The 21997-nt window shown below is 36.9% G+C and overlaps 1 protein-coding gene across 3 annotated transcripts in view; it reads left to right on the forward strand.

Moving 5' to 3' along the window:
• The window catches only part of LOC138742310 (rho guanine nucleotide exchange factor 4-like), a 74565-nt gene extending 71477 nt beyond the window's left edge, over positions 1-3088 (forward strand). For 2 of the 3 annotated variants that reach the window (XM_069896569.1, XM_069896572.1), the window contains one exon: positions 2821-3088. In XM_069896569.1, coding sequence (XP_069752670.1) covers positions 2821-3041 — 221 coding nt within the window. In that variant the 3' untranslated portion in view covers positions 3042-3088. Of the gene's footprint in view, positions 1-2505; positions 2793-2820 lie in introns of those variants that run through there. The other variant, XM_069896571.1, reaches the window with a different exon arrangement.
• Positions 3089-21997: the final 18909 nt, after the last annotated feature.

Below are 21997 nucleotides of genomic sequence, written 5' to 3' on the forward strand. Positions count from 1 at the left end.
GATTGTTAATGTGTAATGGAGGGTAGTCAATCCTGGATCTCCTGAAGTCAACAATTATCTCCTTCATCTTGTCCATTTTGAGACTTAGGTTGTCACTCTTGCACTATTTCATGAGATTTTTCTTCCTCTTCTCTGTATTGCGACTCATTGTTGTTGCTGATGAGGCCAACTGCTGTTGTGTCATCTGCAAACTTGATGACACCATTGGAGCTGGATGAGCCAATGCAGTCGTTCGTCCATAGTGTGAACAAGAACCAGCTGAGCACATGGCCCTGAGGTGCGCCAGTGCTCAGCTCAAAATTCTGCTACCGACCCGGACAGACTGTGGTCTTTCCATTAGGAAGTCCGAGATCCAATTATAGAGACCCAGTGTGGACAGCTTCTCCACCAGAACTCTGGGGAATGACTGTATTTAATGTCAAGCTGAAGTCAGCTTTTTTGCCTGCTTTTTGCTTATACCTTAATGAAGGGCTCAGACCCGAAATATTAGTTATGCATCTTTGCTACAGAAAGAATGTTGCACGACTTGTTGAGTTTCTCCAGCATTTTCACATATTACATCAGAATCACAGCATCCACTGACTTTCCCGTTTAACCAAATTCTTTGAAAATGAGTTGGTGCTTTGAACACCTCTAAGTGCTGTCTAGCCAGCATACAGAGTCCAGAGATATACAAATTATTTGGAAAGTTATTCCTAAAGAGGACTCATGACAATGAGGGGCCCTGAAATGAACAATTAGACTGAAATAGAAACTACAGTAAGTCAGGAAGAATACATGATCTTCAATTTTCTTTGGTAAATGTGTTAACATAGACAAACAATTCAACATAAAATTGAAATGAGAAATGTAAGACAAGTTATTTTTTCTTCCTAAACTTCCTAAAAATAACTTCTTCCAGTCTTTTAATTTAATTTTAGTATGCACAGAGGAATGACTTGGCAAGCTACCAGGTGGTATGCTCCAGGGATCCCAGACAATAGGAGAAATTAAAGTCCTCTCCCAGTTCCATCTATGTGGGAAGATGATAATATAAATTTAGATCAAGAGTAAGGGTGTGCCTGACTTTAAATAACTTACATTAAGAAAATTCATGAAACTTCATTGTCATTCACTGAAATTCTCAGAATGAAAATTGGAGAGAAGGGCATTGTTGAGCAACAAATGCCAACTTACCTTCAGACTAAGCGGAGGTGACATTGCTTGACTCACTTTGTTCCTCAAGGGTTTGGCATATCAGTTGTGAAGTATCTCTATGACTATATCCTTCCAGTAAATATAGAATCAAACTATTGAAAAGGATAAGAAAATCAAAAGGCTTTTTCAGGTCCATTCTCCACTCAGAATGCCCCTGAAGAAGCAGAAGCAGCCCTTTAAATTGCAGTTCAGGTGGCAGCGTTGAAAGCGCAGCGCTGGCCACCTGAAAGGACAGCTGCGCCGGGATGCGCATCTGAGAGCATTCCGGTTCCTGTCCCTTGGGCTGTCAATTCAGGATGGCTGGCTGTCAGGTAGGGCAGCCAGCACGGACTATCAGCGCGGGGATGACCCATGGGGCTGGAGCGGCTGGCAGGGGAGGAGGCTGGGGTGGCCAGCGAGTGAGTATGGGGGCTGGAGCGGCCAGCGGTGGAGGAGGCTGGAGCGGCCGGTGGGTGAGTATGGGGTCTGGAGCGGCCAGTGGGGGATGAGGCTGCAGCGGCCGGCGGGTGAGTACGGGGGCTGGCGCAGCCAGTGGGGGAGAAGGAGGCATTCGAGTTGGGTACTGGCATTGTTTCAGCCAGCCACCTTCTCCCCCACTGGCTGCTCCAGCCCGCTTCTACCCACTCCTGAAATCAGTCACGACAGTGTGGGGACAGCCTGCGCCGGCTGCTCGACAGTGTGGGGACTGATTTCGTGAGTGGGAAGAGAGCGGGGCAGCAGGATCAGTGTGGGGACGTCCCTGCGCTTACAGCCCGCACCGGCGGCCCTACAGCATGGAGACTGGGAGAGGAGCTGTCAGGCACTGGCCAGCTGACTGTCATCCGAATGCAGCTGCTTTTAGGTGGCTGCATTCAGATGGCTGGGGAGGCCAGTGCGCTGCGGGGATTATCCTTCTCGGAGGAGGGTTACCAAACTCGCCTTGCAGGTGCCTCCTGCACATTCACGTGGCCTTCCCACAGCATTTTGCCAAAATATGCGGCTTTACAAGTGGGCCAATTGGCCACCTGAAAGTGCCTAAAGAAAGCAGAAACTCACTGCATAGAATTGAGTGATTCATCCTACCACACCAGTGTTTTTAAGTCCAGTGATTTCCATCTTCCAAAGTCTTTAATCTTCACAGTCGAATATTCAATTTAGTCTTTGCTTTTACTTCAGTACTTAGCAAGTTACAAACATGTTTCTTGTGACATCATAATTTAAAGTGACAATGTATTTTATTTATGTAAATCCATTCTCATCTCACTCTTCTCTCTTAAGCATGCAATCCAAACTTGTGTAATCTTCTCTCCCAACACATTTGTCTTTAAGTGAGAAAAATGTCACAAGCTACAGTTGCTCGAAATCCAAAGTAAGAACAGAAAATGCAGGAGATAGTCAACAAATCTGGCAGCATCGATGGAGAGAGAAACAGGGTTAACCTTTCAGGCAAATGTCTTTCATCGGAGGGATGAAAAGTTAAACATCTGACTTGTTTTAATTTGCAGTGAACCAAGTATAATACTATTTCCTATTCATAACCGTATGTTTAGAATGTTTGGAAGGAATTACAATGCCAGCAATAAAAATAAATGTTGATTCCTGATGTTAATAATTAATCATTTTCTTTGTGTTTTTTATGCACAGCAAGACCCTGTATGTTCAAATGTGATGCAGGCCGTGAATGTGAGCAAATACCAATAAATAAACCTTCACCATGCCCATGCAAGCATCAAAGGTATAGATCAGCCCAATTGCCTTCTTCGTCCAGTTCCTCTTCGAGCACATCCACTACGGAATCAGTGACATCAGAAGACATGGAAACTGAGTCAGATGCAATTTCATCTCACAGCTATTCAATAGCATGAGGAACTTTTGCTTTGGTTAAAACAAATGGCGAATACTTTGCACTGAATGAATGCCTCTGAAACCTTACTCTACGCAGATAAATGGGGACACAATGTGTGGGAACTCGCTATCTCAAAATATCTTTGGGCGGCACCAGAAGAAGGTGGAGGTGGCCTTCTCCCTGTGTTTCAGTTGGATTTATCTTCCTTACACTCAGCTCATGGAAAAAAATATTCACAGATTAACTATTACCTCAGCTAGGACTAACTCCTTGTTACGTTGCTTTAATACCTCCATCTATTTATTTGCCCCAATCTTTTCTTTTTGACAATTGTTATTTTGTATTTCTGATCTCTAAGCTCTAGACATTTTATGAACTTGTAACTTGTCAGGCTCCACAGATTCTTCAAGGATATTACAAGAATACAGAATGTACCTTAATGGATCATATATAAATAATGCCTTACATTTCAGGGACAGCTTGGGAGTGGATTCCCCTTCTTGAAGTAGTGCAACCTTTCATTGGACATCGGTTGAGAATGGGAGATAGTGCAATTAGAAGTGAAACACAAAAGTCTGCAGATGCTGAGATTGTAGTAAAAACAGAAATACTGGAAGAACTCAGCATATCTCACAGCACCCAAAGGAGGTAAAGATATATAAACGACGTTTCGGACCTGAGCCCTTCTTCAAGGTGCCTGAATTAAAAGGCTGAGGAGAAGGGAAGAAAGGCCAGAGGGAGGAGCACAGATCAACAGACAAAAGGTTATCATGAATGGGAGGTCAGAAGAGGAAAGGTGAGAATTGACTGGAGGAGGGAGTGACTGTGAATGCAGAGCTGAAGGAAAGGAACAGATAGAAAAGAAAAGAGAGAGAGAGACAAAGTGCACTAGAAGTTATGAATTTAGCAGGAAAAATTCACTTTTAATAATGATGTATTTCCATTTTTATGCACACTTCAAAAGACTTACAAATTCAATTCTCTTCCTATAACTGCAAACTAATATCGAGTTTGATTTATTTACCAAGTTCATTTGATTTATTTCTGAATGCAAACTATCTCAAGGAAATAACTTTTTGCCAACTTAACAAAACACTAACAGCAAATAAAGATAAATAAATTCAACAATTCCGCAGGCATTTGGGACATGACAAAAAAGGAATGAGGATAGACTTGAAGAAGCTGGGCGAAGTGATCTGGGGAAATTTCAAAGATAAGCGGTTAGGCAGATAAAGACATTACGATTAAATGAAGGAAGCAGGAAATACACGTGGCCATACCATAATTGTGGCCACATGATCACCAGCAGTCCAACTGGCCACATTTATCTGATAGGAACCAGGTTTTGTCTGAACATGAAGTGAGTAACAATGAGAATAAGTTAATCAGATCGAGTGAAACGAGAATCTTACTTTTGGAAGTACCACCTTGCACAAAGTTATTAATGGTCCCATCTACCAGCTTGGTAGCTTTCTTTTCCATTCTACATTTAATGCAAGACCATTCTGCCCCTCAGCTCTATGCCAGCTCAGGCCTTTCCTAATCAATCCCACTTCCCCTACTTGGCCCCTTAACCTGATGACTCTCACACATGAATTCTACTTTGATTCTCCGACCATTTATTTACACCAGGGGTAAAAAGACATTGGCCAATTAACTTTATAGCTGATATGTCTGGAATGTGAGAGGAAACTAGAGCACTAGATGGGTGCCCAAACAGGCACAGGGATAACATGAAATTTTGCAAAGGCAGCAGCTGTGGCCTGAACTGAATTCAGGTCACGTCAACAATAAAGTGGCAGCACTGACAGCTGAATTTCTTTTCTATTATTTCATTCTTCCACGATTTCATTCATTCCCATAAATGTAAGTACTCTGATTAATAGCTTCAATGGTAAACTACTCAGCCTCTACACCAGCAGAAAGGGGAGGATCTTCAAGATGCTACACCTTCGTCCATCCAGTATTTGTCTCCAAAGGATGCCACCCCTTCCAAAGGGATCTCATGTTAACCTAGTTATTTATTATGAATAGGCTTATTATACTACATTTATTTAATCAGTTATCATCGACATCTGCTCATTATCAGATTTGTAATTTTTATTAAACATCATTCAAACTGCAGACTTTGCATTAATGTGGAACATTAAATCTCCACAAACTAATGTGATAATGGACAGATAACTTGTTTTCATTAATGTTGAACTTCGTACTGGGCAGGACATTCATTTGTGACAACTGCATGCAGCATTAATTTATGCTCTCATCTGACAATGCAATGCTGTCAGCATTGAATAGATGTATCACCCGGGATTCTGGTGGTCATATCAGTGAAGAGCGATTTTGAATCTGAGTTTTCTGAATGAGGCCGGTGTGCTATCATCTGAACAGAGGACCAAGCAAGTCGCAAATAAACATGTCTCTTGACTATCATCACGGCCTTGCTGATTTATAACCGGCATTATCATTCAGATAAAACATGACTGGCAAAACCGATTCCAAAGAAGGTGAAGTTGGGGAGAAAATACTGAATAAATTGGTGAAGACTGGCATACTGTGCCCTCCATAATGTTTGGGACAAAGACACCTTTTTTTCCTTTATTTGCCCCTGAGCTTTGCAGTTATAAATTTGTAATCAAACAATTCACATATGATTAAAGTGCACACTCCACATTTTATTCAAAGTTATTTGTATAAATTTGTACCATGAAGAAATGACAGCATTTTTTATACATAGTCCCTTCATTTGGGACATAGCAATGGTTTTTATATTAGTCACGTTTAGCACTTTGTCGCACATCCCTTGCATGCAATGACTGCTTGATATCTGCCATTCATAGACATTACCAAGTGCAGAGTATCTTCTTGGGGTGGGGGTGGTGGGGGGCTTGTCCCTTAGTTGCTCTTCAGCATATGGAAGGCATGCACAATTGGATTTAGATCAGGTGACTGACTTGGCCATTCAAGAACTTTCCATTTATTAGCTTTGAAAATGGCCCTAGGTAGTAGAAAATACTTCCAGAGTCTGAGTGGGCATGATCCCACTGCAAGGCATCCAGCACAGAACTGCTTTTGTTCTGACAGACATATCACCAGTATGGGGATCTGCCTCCTCTTTCACTGGACAGCGTCCAAGAGCGAGTACTATATGTGTTAAGGCTCTATGACAATTTGAAAATGTGGTAAACGTAATCCCCCTAACTCATATTTCCAAGTTAATTTATTCAAAGCTACTCTCAAAAATTTACCCCTCCATAAAAACTCCCTAACCATTTTATTTAAATCTCAAAACAAATTTTATCAAGTAAATATGGAATAGATTGAAACAAATATTGTATTCGCGGAAAGATATTCATCTTAATTGTATTTATCCTTCCCATTAAATTAATAGGTAAATCTTTCCATTTAATCAAATCAATGATAATTTTTTCATTAAGGGAGCATAATTTAATTTATATAAAGATTGATAATTAACATTCAAAATTATACCCAGATATTTAATTTGATAAGTCCACTTCAAATTAATAATATTCTTATAAACTGAATAATCTCCTTCACTTACCGGCAATATTTCACTTTTTTCCCAATTAACTTTATATCCAGAAAGACATCCATATTGTATTAAACATTCCTTCAAATGCAAAAGTAACTGAGCTGGATTTGTTAAATACACCAATATGTCAACAGCAAATAAATTAATTTTATACTCCTCATCTAAAACTTTCATACCTATATCTGTGTATTTTGTCTTATCAAATGTGCTAAAGGTTCAATCACTAACGCAAACAAAGCTGGTGATAAAGGACAACCTTGACGAGTTGATCGAGTTAACTTAAAAAATTCCAAAATTAAACCATTCGTCAATACTCTAGCTACTGGTTTACTATATAGAGCCCTAATCCAACCAATAAAAGAAGGACCAAACATAAATTTCTCCAAAACTTTATACAAAAAATTCCATTCAACTCTATCAAATGCTTTTTATGCATCTGAGGATATCACCATCGGATGATCTAAAGATAATCGAAATCTATTAATCAAACTAATCACTCACAAAATATTATCTGAAGCATATCTATTCTCTATAAAACCTGTTTGATCAATATGAATCAACTTTGATAAAAATTTTGCCAATCTATTTGTTAATACTTTAGCTATTATTTTATAATCTACATTTAACAACGAAATTGGTCTATATGAAGATACCTTCAAAGGATCTCTATCTTTTTTAGGAATTACTGTAATTAAAGAACTAGAACAAGACTCAGGTAAATCATAGTGTTCTCCAACTTGACATAATACATCCCCAAACACTATAGATAAATCATCATAAAAATTTTTATAAAATTCAACCAAAAATCCATCATCACCAGGCGATTTACTATTTGGCATTTCCAGCATAGCCATTTTAATTTCTGAATCAGTTAATGGTTCTTCTAACTCCTGTATATCTCCATCCTCCAATATCGGTAAATTCAACTGTGATTTTTAAAAAATCAATCGATCCAGTTTCCTGTTTTCCTTCAGATGTATATAACTTTTTATAAAATGAATAAAATTCATCATTAATCTCACAAGGTTTATAAGTAATAAGAGAATTCCGTCTAACAGCATTAATAGTCCTCGATATCTGTTCTTTCTTTAATTGTGTGCTTTCTCACCATATTCGTAATACTGTTGTTTAGTCCTATTAATCACACATTCAAATTGATAAGATTGCAAGGTATTTCAGCCGAGATAATTCTATTTTCTGATCTTCTGTAGCATCTTTCTGAAATTCCTTTTCTAATTCATCGATCTGTTTCTCTAATTCAAGACTCTGATTTAATCGATTCTTTTTTATTTTAAAAGTATAACTAATTATTTGTCCTCTCAAATAGGCTTTCATAGAATCCCATAATACAAACTTACTTTGAACAGATTTAGAATTTTCTTTAAAAAAATTAATTTGTTTTTTCAAAAAATCAATAAATTCTGTATTTTTAACAACATTGTATTAAATCTCCAACAATAAGCTATTTGAATTTTCTCAGAAGTTTCATATGTAAAATATAACAGAGAAAAATATGAAATCACCCTACTTTTATATTCCGCTTGTTGTATTTTCCCTTGTAAATGTGCTGATACTAAAAATAAGTCTATCCTTGAAAACGATTCATGTCTAGAACGATTTATCTCTAGAATTAAATGAAGAAAAATATGCCCAGCCCCAATCCCTTCTTAATTTCACACTTTCCTTCACATTCAAATGTGTTTCTTGTAAAAAGGCAATATCAATTTTCATTTACTTAATATACGCCAAGACTCGCTTATTTTTCATCATACTATCTAATCCTCAAACTTTAAAAGTAGCAAACCTCAACTTTGACATATCTACTATTATTATTAAATACCAATAATATCTTTATATTAAAAACTCAGATCAATGTATATAGGCCCTCCAATAAAAAAAACAAATTAAAAACTAAGAAAAAAGTTTAAAAAAATAAAAATTAAAAAAAAACAATAAAAAAATCACCCCCCCAGAAAAAAACTACCAAAAGGTAGTAATTCCCTAAACAAAAATTGGGTGTGGATCACCCACCAGTGACTGATAACTAGTAAAGAACTTAATGCAAATCTCACCCTCCCCAGACAAACAGTCAGTAACATCCAAGTATCAACAAAAGAAAAAATAAAATAAGAAAATTCTTCTTTTCATCCAAAAGATTCCAATCTCGAAGATCCCATTTTGGAAGGAGGTGGACTCTTTCCATTCCCATTTCTGCCATTTCTTCCATTTCCAGAACCACCAGACTTTTCTTTAGGAGATAATGGTGGGCTACGTCTTTGTCCTCTTATATCTGGCAATGAATCAGCAAAAATCATTGCTTCACAATCAGTTTCAAAAAAGCAAAATTGATAGTCTCTGTAAAAGACCTTCAACTCTGCACAGTAACGAAAAGTAGACTTATAACCTTTACACCACAAGATTTCTTTAACTGGATTAAATCGACTTCGACGTTGAATGACATCTTGACTCAGATCAGGATAAAAAAAGACTCTACTATTCTGAATCAATAATGGGGTTTGACGTCATCTCGCATTTTGTACTGCAAGTCGAAGTATTGCTTCTCTATCCAAATTACTCAGACATCAAATTACTACCAGTCTCGGGGATTGACCAGCTAAGGGTATTCTTCTTAAAGCTCTATGGGCTCATTCCAGTGCCAATCCCCCAGAGAAAAATTCTTGCCCTAATATATGCGAAATCCAGTCTTTAAAAAAACGAAGAGGATCTTGTTCTTCCATACCTTCTGGCAAACCAAAAATTTTCACATTATTCCTTCTGCTTTGATTTTCCAAATAATCTATTTTTCTTTCTAGCTCCTTCTCATGATCTCCTAATTCTATGACTGATTTTTCCACCTTCAACACTTTTTCTGTGTTAGAAGTCACTTGTTGTTTACAGTCCAAAAAAACAGTCTGAATTTAAAAAAATTGTTCATAAGATGCATCCACACATGTCTTAACCATATTTAATTCTGAACTTATACCAGCATTCATTTGAACCATCTCATTCATTAGAAATGTCAACATAGGTTGAATAACAACATTCAATTGCATACATTGAAAATCTCAGCTCTGTTCTCTCTGACATGGTGGCAGAACAAGGTAACTGCAGCTCCTGCTGCAATTCAACAGAAGGCATTTTAAAAGTTTTATATGGGTCTGGACTCCCAGCGACGGCATCCCGACTTCTTCAGGGAGTCGCTGCTGGTCTTCCCCCGCATCTTGTTGTTTTCTCATTCATTCGTGAAAAAAAACGATTTCTTCAGATTGTAATTTCCTTTTCAGACTCCACAGGTGATCCTTGAGATTTAGGCAATGAAGAAATTGAGCCTGGGGCTGTTTCAAATCGTCTAGGCCCCAAATCTTCAGCACTTCGAAAATGTATCTTCTTTTGAACTTGAGATTTAGTCTTTTTACCATTAGTGGCCATAATAATTCCTTAATACTTTAAACTAAAATTTAAAAAGTTTAAACTTGGAAACAAAGGGTTAAAAAACAGGTATTTAAAAGTCTGGCTAGAGAGGTCGAGATCGCACGTCTAGACTCTATGCCGTCTTGCCACGCCCCCTGACTCTATGACATTTTATGAACGATTTGGGATTGGACAGTTGGATCGAGTGGAGATCATTATGGCCATGGAAGATCAGTTTGGGTTTGAGATTCCAGATGGAGAAAAGTTAATGACGTCGGAAGAGATTGTAACTTACATCACAGACGAGGAAGATCAATAAGACTATTCTGTCCCCAGAATATAACAGGGGACTTGCTGCCAGAAGTGGCACCCAAAATATTGGCCATGCTTTTTTTTAAACTTTATTTAAAGGTTTTATCACAGGAATAAAAAGAAAGATTACATTTAAAGAAAATATATAAAATAGAATAATATAATTACAATACAACATTAATAACCTAACTTAATTCAGTCTAACCCCCCCTACATATACAAGAACTAAAAATCTATATATATAAAAAAACCACCCTTCCCCTCCCCCAAAATAAAGAGTGAAGAATTAATAAAATTAATAATATTATATATTTAAAAAAAACACACAAAAAAGGAAAAATATAACAATTAAAAATAATAAAAAAAAGATTTATCAGATCTAAAATATCACATCTAAGAACATACTTAAATCAAACTTAATTGCATATACTTAACAAATGGAGTCCACTTCAATTTATAAAAAGACATCTTATCTTGGATTGAAAAAGATATCCTTTCCATAATTAAACAAGACTTCATCTCTAAATACCACTGGTCCAAAGTTAGCATATTTCTATCTTTCCAAGTAGATGCTATACATTTCTTGGCCAGTGCTAAAGCTAAATAGATAAAAGAAATCTGATAATCATTTAATCCTAAATCAATTAATGATTGCGTATTCCCTAATAAAAATATATCAGGATCTAATACAACACAAATATTATATAATCTATTAAATATAGATTGAATACCTTTCCAAAACTGTTGCAATCGGTCACAGGACGAGACAGTATGTAAAAAAGTACTGGCTGTCTGGTCACACGAAAACAACAATCTGACTTACTAAGACCAAATTTTTTAATTTTTTTCTGGTGTTAAGTATAATTGATGTGTAAAATTATAATTAATCATTGCTAATCTAGCATTAATCAATTTCTGAATAATATTTTGACAAATTTCCATCCAAGCTTCTTCAACTATTGTAGAACCTAAATCTTTTTCCCATTTCAACTTATCTTTATCCCAATCTTTCTTACTTTCATTTTCTTGTAAAATGCAATACAAATCAGATATATACCCCTTTTCTGGTATTGAAAGTACATATTTCTCAAAGCTAGTTTCGGGCAATAAAGTCATTTGCTGACCACATATCTGCTTTACAAATGATCTTAGCTGATAATACACAAATACAGAATTTCCACTAATACCAAATTTCCTTTGTAATTCCTCAAAAGAACAAAAATGTCCTTCAAAAAAACAATCAGATAAGTTTTTTATTCCTTTCCTTTCCCATTGTTTCAAAGTGATATCGGAGACCGTAAAAGGAACAAGTTGATTATTATATAATGGCAATCGCCCAGACCATTTATTTTTAACCCCCATTTTATCAAGTTTACTCATCCATAGATTCAATAAACGTTTCAATATTGGTACATCATAAGTTCGTAACAAATTTTTATTCCATCAAAACAAAAATTCATGTGGAGATTTTTCTAAAATAACTGCCAATTCTATCTTTGCCCAACTGGACGGATTCTCCATATTCATTAGTGCACTAATAAATTTAAATTGAGCTGCCTCATAATAATATTGGAAATTGGGTAATCTCAAACCTCAAAATTGAAAGTCCCACATCAATTTTTTCATTGCTACCCTTGGAAATTTTCCCTTCCATAAAAATTCTCTAACTGCTTTGTATAAATCCTTAAAAAAACTTTTTTTAAAAAAAATAAGGAATTGATTGAAATAAATATTGCATCCGAGGAAAAATATTCATTTTTATAGTATTAATCCTCCCCAATAAACCTAAAGGTAAGTCCTTCCACCTAATCAAGTCTAATTTAATCTTTTTTTATTAAGGGAAGGTAATTAATTGAATATAAATCTTGATATTCTGTATTGACATTAATTCCCAAATATTTAATTTGTTTTGTCCACTTCAATTTTGTAATATTTTTATATATTGAATAATCATCTTTACAAATTGACAAAATTTCACTTTTAGCCCTATTTACCTTATAACCAGATAATTGACCATAATTTTCTAAAGATTCTTGAATTGCTGGTAAAGAATTATCAGGGTCCACCAGGTATAATAAAACCTCATCTGCAAATAAATTAATTTTATATTCCTCATTCAAAACTCTCATACCTTTAACATTTTCATTTTGACGTATTAACTGTGCCAAAGGTTCAATAACTATAGCAAATAAAGCAGGTGACAATGGACATCCTTTTCTAGTAGACCTTGTTAAATCAAAAGATTCTGAGATCTGTCCATTAGTAGCAACTCTAGCCTTCGGACTATTATATAAAGCCTTTATCAATCCAATAAACGAAGAACCAAAACAAAATTTCTCAAGTACTTTAAATAAAAACTTCCATTCCACTCTATCAAAAGCCTTTTCTGCATCTAATAAAACCACTATTGGATAATTCATTTGAAATTTAAATTTATTTATCAAAGTAATTAGTCGCAAAATATTATCAGACGCATATCTGTTTTTTATAAATCCTATTTGATCTTTATGTATTATTTTAGGTAAATATTGAGCCAATCTATTAGCCATAACTTTAGCTACAATTTTATACTCTACATTTAACAATGATATTGGTCGATAAGAAGAAACCTGTAAAGGATCTTTATCTTTTTTTGGTATAACCGTAATTATTGCATTAGAACAAGATTCAGGTAATTGAAAAATTTTATAAATTTGCTGTATTACATTCTTATAAATAGAAGATATATCAACATAAAAAGTTTTATAAAATTCTATAGAAAACCCATCTTTACTGGGTGCATTTCCATTTGGCATATCTCTTATAGCCATTTCAATTTCATTTTCTGTAAAAGATTTATCCAACTCTTGTCTATCTTCTTGATTCAGCTGTGGCAAATTAATATTTTTCAAAAAAGAATCTATTGCATCTTCACTTACATCTTTACACTCAGACATATACAATTTTTTATAAAAATTGCAAAATTCCTCATTAATTTCTTTTTGTCTAAAAGTAATACCCGATTTTTTTTCTAATTACTGGTATAATCCTGAATAATTGTTCTCTTTTTAACTGCCATGATAAAACTTTATGAGCTTTCTTGCCTCATTCATAAAACTTATGTTTAGTTTGATTCATTAAACATTCAAATTGATATGTTTGTAATTCATTATATTTTAATTTTAAATTAGTTAACTGATTCTTTTGCATTTCAGTAGCATTTTTTTGAAATTCTTTTTCACTAACAGTTATATTTTTCTCTAAATCTTCAATCTCTCTTTCAATACTTTAGATGCATAACTAATAATTTGACCTCGTAAAAAAGATTTCATTGCGTCCCATAAAACAAAATGACTAGAAACAGAGTTAACATTATTTCTAATAAAATCCTCAATTTGTTTTTTTAAATAACTAATAAATTCTGGTTTTTGTAATAACATAGTGTTAAATCTCCATCTTGGAGTTCTCTGAACATCTTGTGAACTCTGATATTCTAATAATAATAATGAATGATCTGAGACCAACCTTGCCTTATAATCCACAGATATAACCTTATCCTGCAAATGTGTTGAAATTAAAAAATAATCAATTCTTGAAAAAGAATTATGACGTGAAGAATAAAAAGAAAAATTTTTCTCTGTAGGATTAAGTCTTCGCTAGATATCAACTAAATTCAAATCTTTCATCATATTAGTCACTTGAACTGCCATCTTAGATTTCTTAATTACTCTTGGATACTTGTCCAATATAGGCTCCAATACCACATTTAAATCTCCCCCAATCATCACATTAGAATTTGTTTGTCCAAGTAATAAAGACACATCTACAATAAAAGCTGTATCTTCAACATTTGGAGCATAAACATCAAGCAGAGTCCAAGCCTCAATAAGAATTGTACAATTCAGTTTTAATAATCTTCCTCCATTTTTCTCTTCATTCTGAAACTGAAATGGTAAATTCTTATGCTCCAGAATTGCCACTCCTTTCGCCTTTGAATTAAATGAAGAATAGAAAACTTGTCCAACCCATTCACGTTTAAGTTTCAAATGTTCCTTATCTGTTAAATGAGTTTCCTGCAGAAAAGCCACATCAACTTTTAATTTTTTTAAGTAAGCAAGTACTTTCTTACGCTTAATAGGATTATTTAAACCCTGAACAAAAAGAGAGGCAAACTTAAGTTTAGACATTACTTACAATAACACAAAGAAAAGAGAAGGAGAAAAAAAAGAAAAAAAAGGAAAGAAAAAAAGAACACCCCCTCCCCTTATCCCCTCCTAAAACTACAAAAAGAAACAAAAATAAAGATAATAATAAAAAAACTTCACTGCTTAATCCAAAAATTGATGAAAAAAAAACAGGTAGGAGGTTACCACCACCTCCTCCTGTCTCAACCACTCAATGCGGTAACTCCCACAAGGTAATGGGTGTGAGATAACTCACATAGCTGATGACTTCTGGAAAATGATGCCCGCCCAGCTCCCTCTCCCAACTCCCGTTTCACATTAAACTATCATCATTATCTGAAATCGTCTCAGAAATTTAAAAAAAAAATCAACTTTATCACTCCGACCACCATTGTTTCCATTTCTTCTTGGAATTTGGTTCCCATCTTGCGTCTCCACTCTCCTTGGAGACCGTGGTGGACTACGTCTTTCCTGAAATTGCATAATTGGCAACAATTGAGCAAAGTCCATAGCTTCCTTAGGATTATCAAAAAATTTTGGTTGATAGCCATCTTGAAAAATCTTCAATACTGCAGGGTTTCTAAATGTTGCTTTATATCCTTTTTTCCACAACACTTCTTTCACAGGGTTAAATTCACGTCGTTGAGACAACTTCTTGACTCAAATCCGGATTTAAAAAAACACGATTGTTCTGAACCATCAAGGGAGATCTTCTTTGTTGTGCATTTCTTATAGCCACACGCAAAATTGTCTCTCTATCATAATAACTTAAACAACGAACCAGAACAGGTCTTGGATTTTGTCCTGAAAAAGGTTTTCTTCTCAAAGCTCTATGGGCACGTTCCAATATTAAGCCTTCCGGAAACTTATCTTGTCCTAACACTTGTGGAATCCATTCAGTGAAAGATTTTCTTGGATCTGATCCTTCCATATCTTCTGGTAAACCAACAATTTTTATATTATTCCGTCTAGATTGATTCTCCAAATAATCAACCTTTTTCGCTAAATTTTTATTCTGAATTTGTAAAGTTTCAATTGTTTTATTTACATCTTGTATTTGATCTCGTACCTCGACTATGCCTTGGTCACAAACATCAAGTCTTTCGCTCGTTTCAAGCTTAAAAGCTCCATAATCAACCATCTGTTGGGTATTAATGTCCACCAAAGTATTAAGCTTAGTATTAACTTGAACTAAAGCCTTACCTATTTCTTTTATTGTAGAGGATAACTTAGATTCAAGATTCTTAATAAGCATATCTACTGGAATAGATTCAGGCACAGTAGGATCCTGCTGTTTCTGTGTAGCCAAAGGGTCTTCTATTCCTTCCCTTGGTTTAACTGCTTTTCTTACAGTATGACTGCGTGTGGAAACCCCTGTCACAACCTCCTCAGCAGTGTCTGGAGGCTGATGGCCAGGGTTATCCTTAACCCATATTATATCAAATGCCTTCATTACATCGATGTCTGTTGAAGTCTTCATTACTGGTGGTGCATTTCGCAGCGCCACCGCTACATCAATCGGTAGACGTCTTTTCAGAGTCAGGTCTTCAGCTGGCAGCGTCCCAGCTGTTCTAGCTGTCAAAGATTCACTGACAGCACTCACAGCGGGCGTTGATTCACACGCACGCGCCTGGCTAGCCCTTTGTTCCAAGGGCTGCCGGGCACCATCTTTAAAGAGCCCTACCGATAAAGAGCGGAGCTCCGTTGCCGAGTCTTGTACCTCTCTTCCTGGATCCATTCCACGCTGAGTCCTAGCTTCTTGTAAACAGGTAGGCTCAGATAACCTCGGGAAATGCAGTTTCTTAACGATCTGTTGCCGTTTTTTTTTACTTCTTTTCAGCAGTTGTACCATTAGAAACTGATTCAACACCTTTAACTATTTCTAGGCTTTTAAAAAGTTTTAACGGGCACTTATAGACAAAACAATAACAAAGAGTCAGGAGAGGACTGAATATTGGCCATGCTTGAACCACAACGCACTGCTCTGACTTTTGATATTTTGTTGAGATAGTGATGTTTCACGTTCTTCAACCTTTATTTCACTTCAGGAAAGAATAAATTACACTTAGTATGTTTGGGATTATTGGCTTGCTTAGAAATGAAGCACCCTCCAACGAGTTTGGAGGGATTTGCTGGAAATTGAGCAGATAAAATCAGAATTATTTTTTGTACTGCCATCAGCAGTTAAATCAGTGAAGATCAGTGTGCCAGTACCTCTAGTAGCCATACATGCCCAGGCCATAATACTCCACCACCATGTTTCATAGATGAGATGGTATGCTTTGGAACTTGGGCAATTCCTTTATTCCTCCACACTTTGCTCTTGCCATCACTCTGATGCAGGTGAATCTTGGTTGGTCTCACCTGTCCACAAGATATTTTTCCAGAATTCTGCAAGCTCTTTTAAATACTTTTTGCTAACTAGAGGATTGCATTCTGCAGTTTAACCTCTGTATCTCTGTTCATGAAGACTCTTGTGGACTATAGTCATTGACACATCCACACTGGCCTCTTGAAGAGTGTTTCTGATGTGTTGGACAGGCGTTTGGGAATTTTTCTTCATTACGATGAGAATACTTCTGCCATTAACAGAGGAGGTCTTTCATGGCCTACCAGTCCCTTTGTTATTACTGAGCTCATCTTTCTTCTTAATTATGTTCAAACAGTTGATTTTGGTAATTCTGTTTGGGTGATGTCTCTTACTGTTTTATTCTTGTTTTTCAGCCTCATAATGACTCCTTTGACTTTCATTGGGCACAACTCTGCTCTTTGTCTTTAAAAATGGCAACTACAGTCTCCAAAGGTGATCAAAAGCTTTGAAGCAAGCCTAACTCACTTATACCTTGACCAATGAAGCAGTTAAACATACCTTTTTCACACATACCTGCAAAGCCAGATGTCCCAAACATTATGGTGCTCTGAATTGGTGGAACTACCATATGTTTAAAAGCATTGTAATTTCTACATGGTCAAACCAAAATATATACAAATAACTTTTAATTAAATCTAGAATGTGTACTTTAATTGGATGTGAATTGTTTGATTACAAATTTAAAACTGTGGAGCACAGGGGCAAATAAAGGAACAAAGCGTCTGTACCATACATTATGGCTCACCATGTTTCCGCTTATTATGATGCTGGTTTCATTAATCCAATCTTCCTGAAAATGGTCCATACTCCTCCATCCCTTACCAGGTCATGCATCCACGTAAATGGCTCTTGAATTTTCAGATTTCCGATTTATTGTCAGAATATATACATGACATCACATACAACCCTGAGATTCCTTTTTCCTGCAGGCGAGAAAAATTACCACTATACACAGAGTAAACATGTAAACAATATAAGAACTATAAAAAGATAATGAATGTAAACAAACTGACTGTGCAATACAGTGAGAACAAAAGTAAACCAATAAAGTGCACACGAGTCCTTAAATGAGTCTCTGATTGAGTTTGTCCCTGAGGAGTCTGAAGGTGGAAGGGTAGAAGTTGTTCCTGAACTTGGTAATGCAAGTCTTGTGGGACCAATATTTCCTTTCCGATGGTAGCAGTAAGAATAGATCATTTGCTGGGTGGTGTAGGTCTTTGATGAATGCGGCTGTCCTCCGTTGACAGCATTCCCTGTAGATGTGTCCAATAGTGGGGAACGTTCTGCCTGTGATGTCCTGAGTTGTGTCTACTACCTTTTGGAGAGCTTTATGCTTAGAGGTATTGGTGTTCCTATCAGCACACTTTCCACCATATCTCTGTAGAGATTGTCTGAGGTAGTGACTCCCAAGAACTTAAATTTGATCACCCTCTCCACCTCTGATTCCCCCAATGATCACTGGATCCAACACCTCTGGCTTTCCTTTCCTGAAGTCAATAATCAGCTTCTTGGTTTTGGTGACATTGGTTGTTGTTGGTGCACCATTCAGCCACACTTTCAATCGCCCTCCTGTATGCTGACTCATCACCCCTCTTTATACAACTCAGTACTGTGGTATCATCAGTGAATTTAAAGATGCTGTCATTGTACAGTTAAAGATGTATAGCGAGTAGAACAGGGGGCTAAGAACACAGCCTTGTGGTGCCCTGATACCGATGAAGATTGGAGTGGAGATTGTCTTGCCAATCCTCACTAATTGTGGTCTGGAGGTGAGGACATTCAGGATCCAATTACACAGTGGTGTGTTGAGATCTAGGTTTTGGAGCTTGCTGATCAGTTTTGAAGGGATGTTGGTGTTAAATACCAAACTATAGTTGATAAAGAGCATCCTGATGCATGCAGGCTTTGTGTAGACCAGTGAGATGCCCTGTTGCTACAATAGGCAAATTGAAACTCAGACAGAAGCTGATAAGTTTCAACACCAGTCTTTTAAAACACTTCATTACTGTTGATGTAAATGCCACTGGTTTAGGCAGGTTACCACACTCCTTGTGGGCACTGGTACAACTGACGCTTGTTTGAAATAGGTGAGTACCATGGAGTGCGATGTTGAAGATATCCATGAATGCATTGACAAGTTGATCAGTAAAGATTTTTAATACTTAGCCGGGTACTCCATCTGGATCAGATGCTTTCCTCAGATTCACTCTCCTAAAGGCAGCCCACAAATCACCCTTGGATACAGACAGGAAGGGATCATCAGGGGCCATAGGAGTGTGCAGTGGTGATTCTTCCTTGTCCTTATGGTTGAATTTCTCAGTTCCAACTGTTTTAATCATATTAAAAAAAATGATTTTCTGAACAAATGCAGCACAATTTAAGGATTATTGTGTATTACACTACAAATCACAAATTTGTTGTGGATCTTTTATATCCTCATCCTCTGTAGCCATTAACTTGCAATGATTAGCAATAAATGATGGATTTATCTTCACAATAAAATCAGGATAAGTTCTTCAGGAAATGCGCAACTGGATGAGATTTACAGATAAATTTCAGGGGAAATCACTCAATAACCATAACTCTGGCCTTTAAGATAGACTGTTTTAATTCAATGTATTTTATAACATGCCTGAAAAGCCCAATGTTTGCTGACACCAACAGCATGTCAGTGATACTACAGTTAGAACAATGCTACAGCAAGTTCAGCAATGGGCAAAGTCAAAATTGCAGTTGCAGGTGTCTTTGTAACTTAATCCTGTTAGTCCTGGTAATATTCTTGTGAATCTTCTCTCCACCTTTTCTGATTTAATGAAATCCTTTGTATATTTGGGTGAATAGAAGTGTGACAATAGTGTCATGGATTTAAGCAGACTGAATATGCATTTATGAAGGGAAAACCATGCTTGACTAATTTATTGGTATTGCTTTAGGATGCAAGTTCTAGAATAATTTAGGGGAAACTACTTGATGTTGGGTATTTTGATCTCTGGTAGGTGTTCAAAACAATCCAACACAAGAGGTCGGTTGAAAAGGTTGGCGCACTTTAGATTGCGAGTAATGCAGTAGCATGGACTGACAATTCCCCATTGGACAGAAACAAAGAATGAGTTTCTTCTCAGGATGGCAAGATGTGAATAGCAGTGCATTGCAGTGTTTGACTCCATCGATTCATAATCACAGTTAAGGGGAGGGCATTGAGGCATGCAGAGGAGCAAAGGGACCTGGGGGTTATGGTACAGAGTTCACTGAAGGTGGATTCCCATGTAGACAGGGTGATTAAGAAGGCATATGGTATGCTGGCTTTCATAAATCATAGTATGGAGTATAGGAGCTAGGAAGTGATGATGCAGTTGTTTAAGGCATTGGTGAGGCCAGGTTTGGAGTACAGTGCTCAGTTCTGGTCTCCAAATTATAGAAAGGATATAGATAAGGTGGAGAGGGTGCAGAGAAGATTTACAAGGATGTTGCCTGGCTTACAGCATCTGGATTACAAGGAGAGATTAAGGAGACTGTGACTTTATTCATTGGAACATAGATGACTGAGAAGAGAATTGATAGAGGTATTTAAAATTATGAAAGGAGTAGATAGACGAGACATAAACAGACTCTTTCCCCTGAGGGCAGGGGAGGTTGGAACAAGAGGCCATGAGTTAAGGGTAAGGGGGCAACACTTTAGGAGAAATATTAGAGGTGGCTTTTTCACTTAGCGAGTGGTGGCAAAATGGAAAGGTCTTCCGAATGAGATAGTTGCGGCAGGGTCCCTTCTGTCATTTAAGAGAAGGTTGGATGTGTACATGGAGGTGAGGGGGTTGGAGGGTTATCGACGGTGAGTGGGAAGTTTGGCTAGTGGAGTTGTTCTAGTGAACTGGTGCGGACTCCAAAGGACAACATGGCGTGTTTCCGCTCTGTAAATGGTTATATGGTTATTAATGATTTGGTTGAGGGGTTGAAAATTCACATTTCTTATTTTGCTGACAAAACCAGATTAGATTGGAGAATACAAAGGCTTCAAGGGAATGTGAACGAGCTGAATAAGTGAGAAAGAACGAGGTAGATGAAATGCAATGCAGAAAAATAAGATCATCCACTTTGGAGCAAATAAAAAATGATTTGTTAATTGGAAGATACTGGGTAATGTAGGAGCCAGGTATCTTGGATCACCAGTTACTGAGGGCCTACTATGCAGGTGAAGCAAGCAAATGGCTTATAGAGAACATAGAAATCTACAGCATACTCTCCAATCCAGGCAGCATCCTTGCAAATCTCCTCTGCATCTTCTCTATGGCATCCACATCCTTCCTGTTGTGAGGTGACCAGAAATGAGCATAGCATTCCAAGTGGGGTCTCACCAAGGTTTTGTATAGCTGAAACATTATCTCATGGCTCTTGAACTTGATCCCACAGTTAATGAAGGATAACACACCCTCCCCTTCTTAACAACACTATCAATCTGTGCAGCAAATTTGAGAGTCCTAAGGATACATCCCCAACATTTTTTTCTACACTCCTCAGACTCCTCATTGTATTCTGCCTTCAAATGTAACTTTCCAAATTGAACAACTTTTCTGGATTAAACTCCAACTACTTATTATTTTTCAATACTTGTTCAAATTGAGAGATACTGCAGAGTAACAGGCCCTTCCTGTTACGAGCCTGCGTGGCCTAATTACATCCATGTGACCAATTAACCTACTAACTTCAGTCACTCGCGCTGTAATTGGGTTGCACTAACAGTGACACTAACCATACCTGGCAAATTTGTTGCTCACTTTTCTATCATATGCTATTCATGAAACATTAGATGTAAATAAGATTACATGAGACCATTCTTGTGCTCCAAATGTTTAATCATGATCCATGGCATCCAGCCCACCAGACATTACCAATATTGGCACCATAGCTACTCTGAGAATTCAGTAACTATGATAATACAGACCTATCACCAATGTATATAGTTACGGTATCTCGAGTATGTAATGACTGTGCTTACAGCGATTGGCTGAGAGCTTAACCACACCTACTGTCTGGGCCTTAAAGGGTTGTGTCCCTAGCCAGGTCGGATCATTCCGGACTGGTCGGCCACCTGTGAAGAGCTCCTGTCTTTTGCTAATAAAAGCCTTGGTTTGGATCAACAATTCTTTGGTTCTTTCGACGAGCTCTAC

The sequence above is a fragment of the Narcine bancroftii genome, chromosome 9 (assembly GCF_036971445.1).
Source record: "Narcine bancroftii isolate sNarBan1 chromosome 9, sNarBan1.hap1, whole genome shotgun sequence".
In the NCBI taxonomy this organism is placed as follows: Eukaryota; Metazoa; Chordata; class Chondrichthyes; order Torpediniformes; family Narcinidae; genus Narcine; species Narcine bancroftii.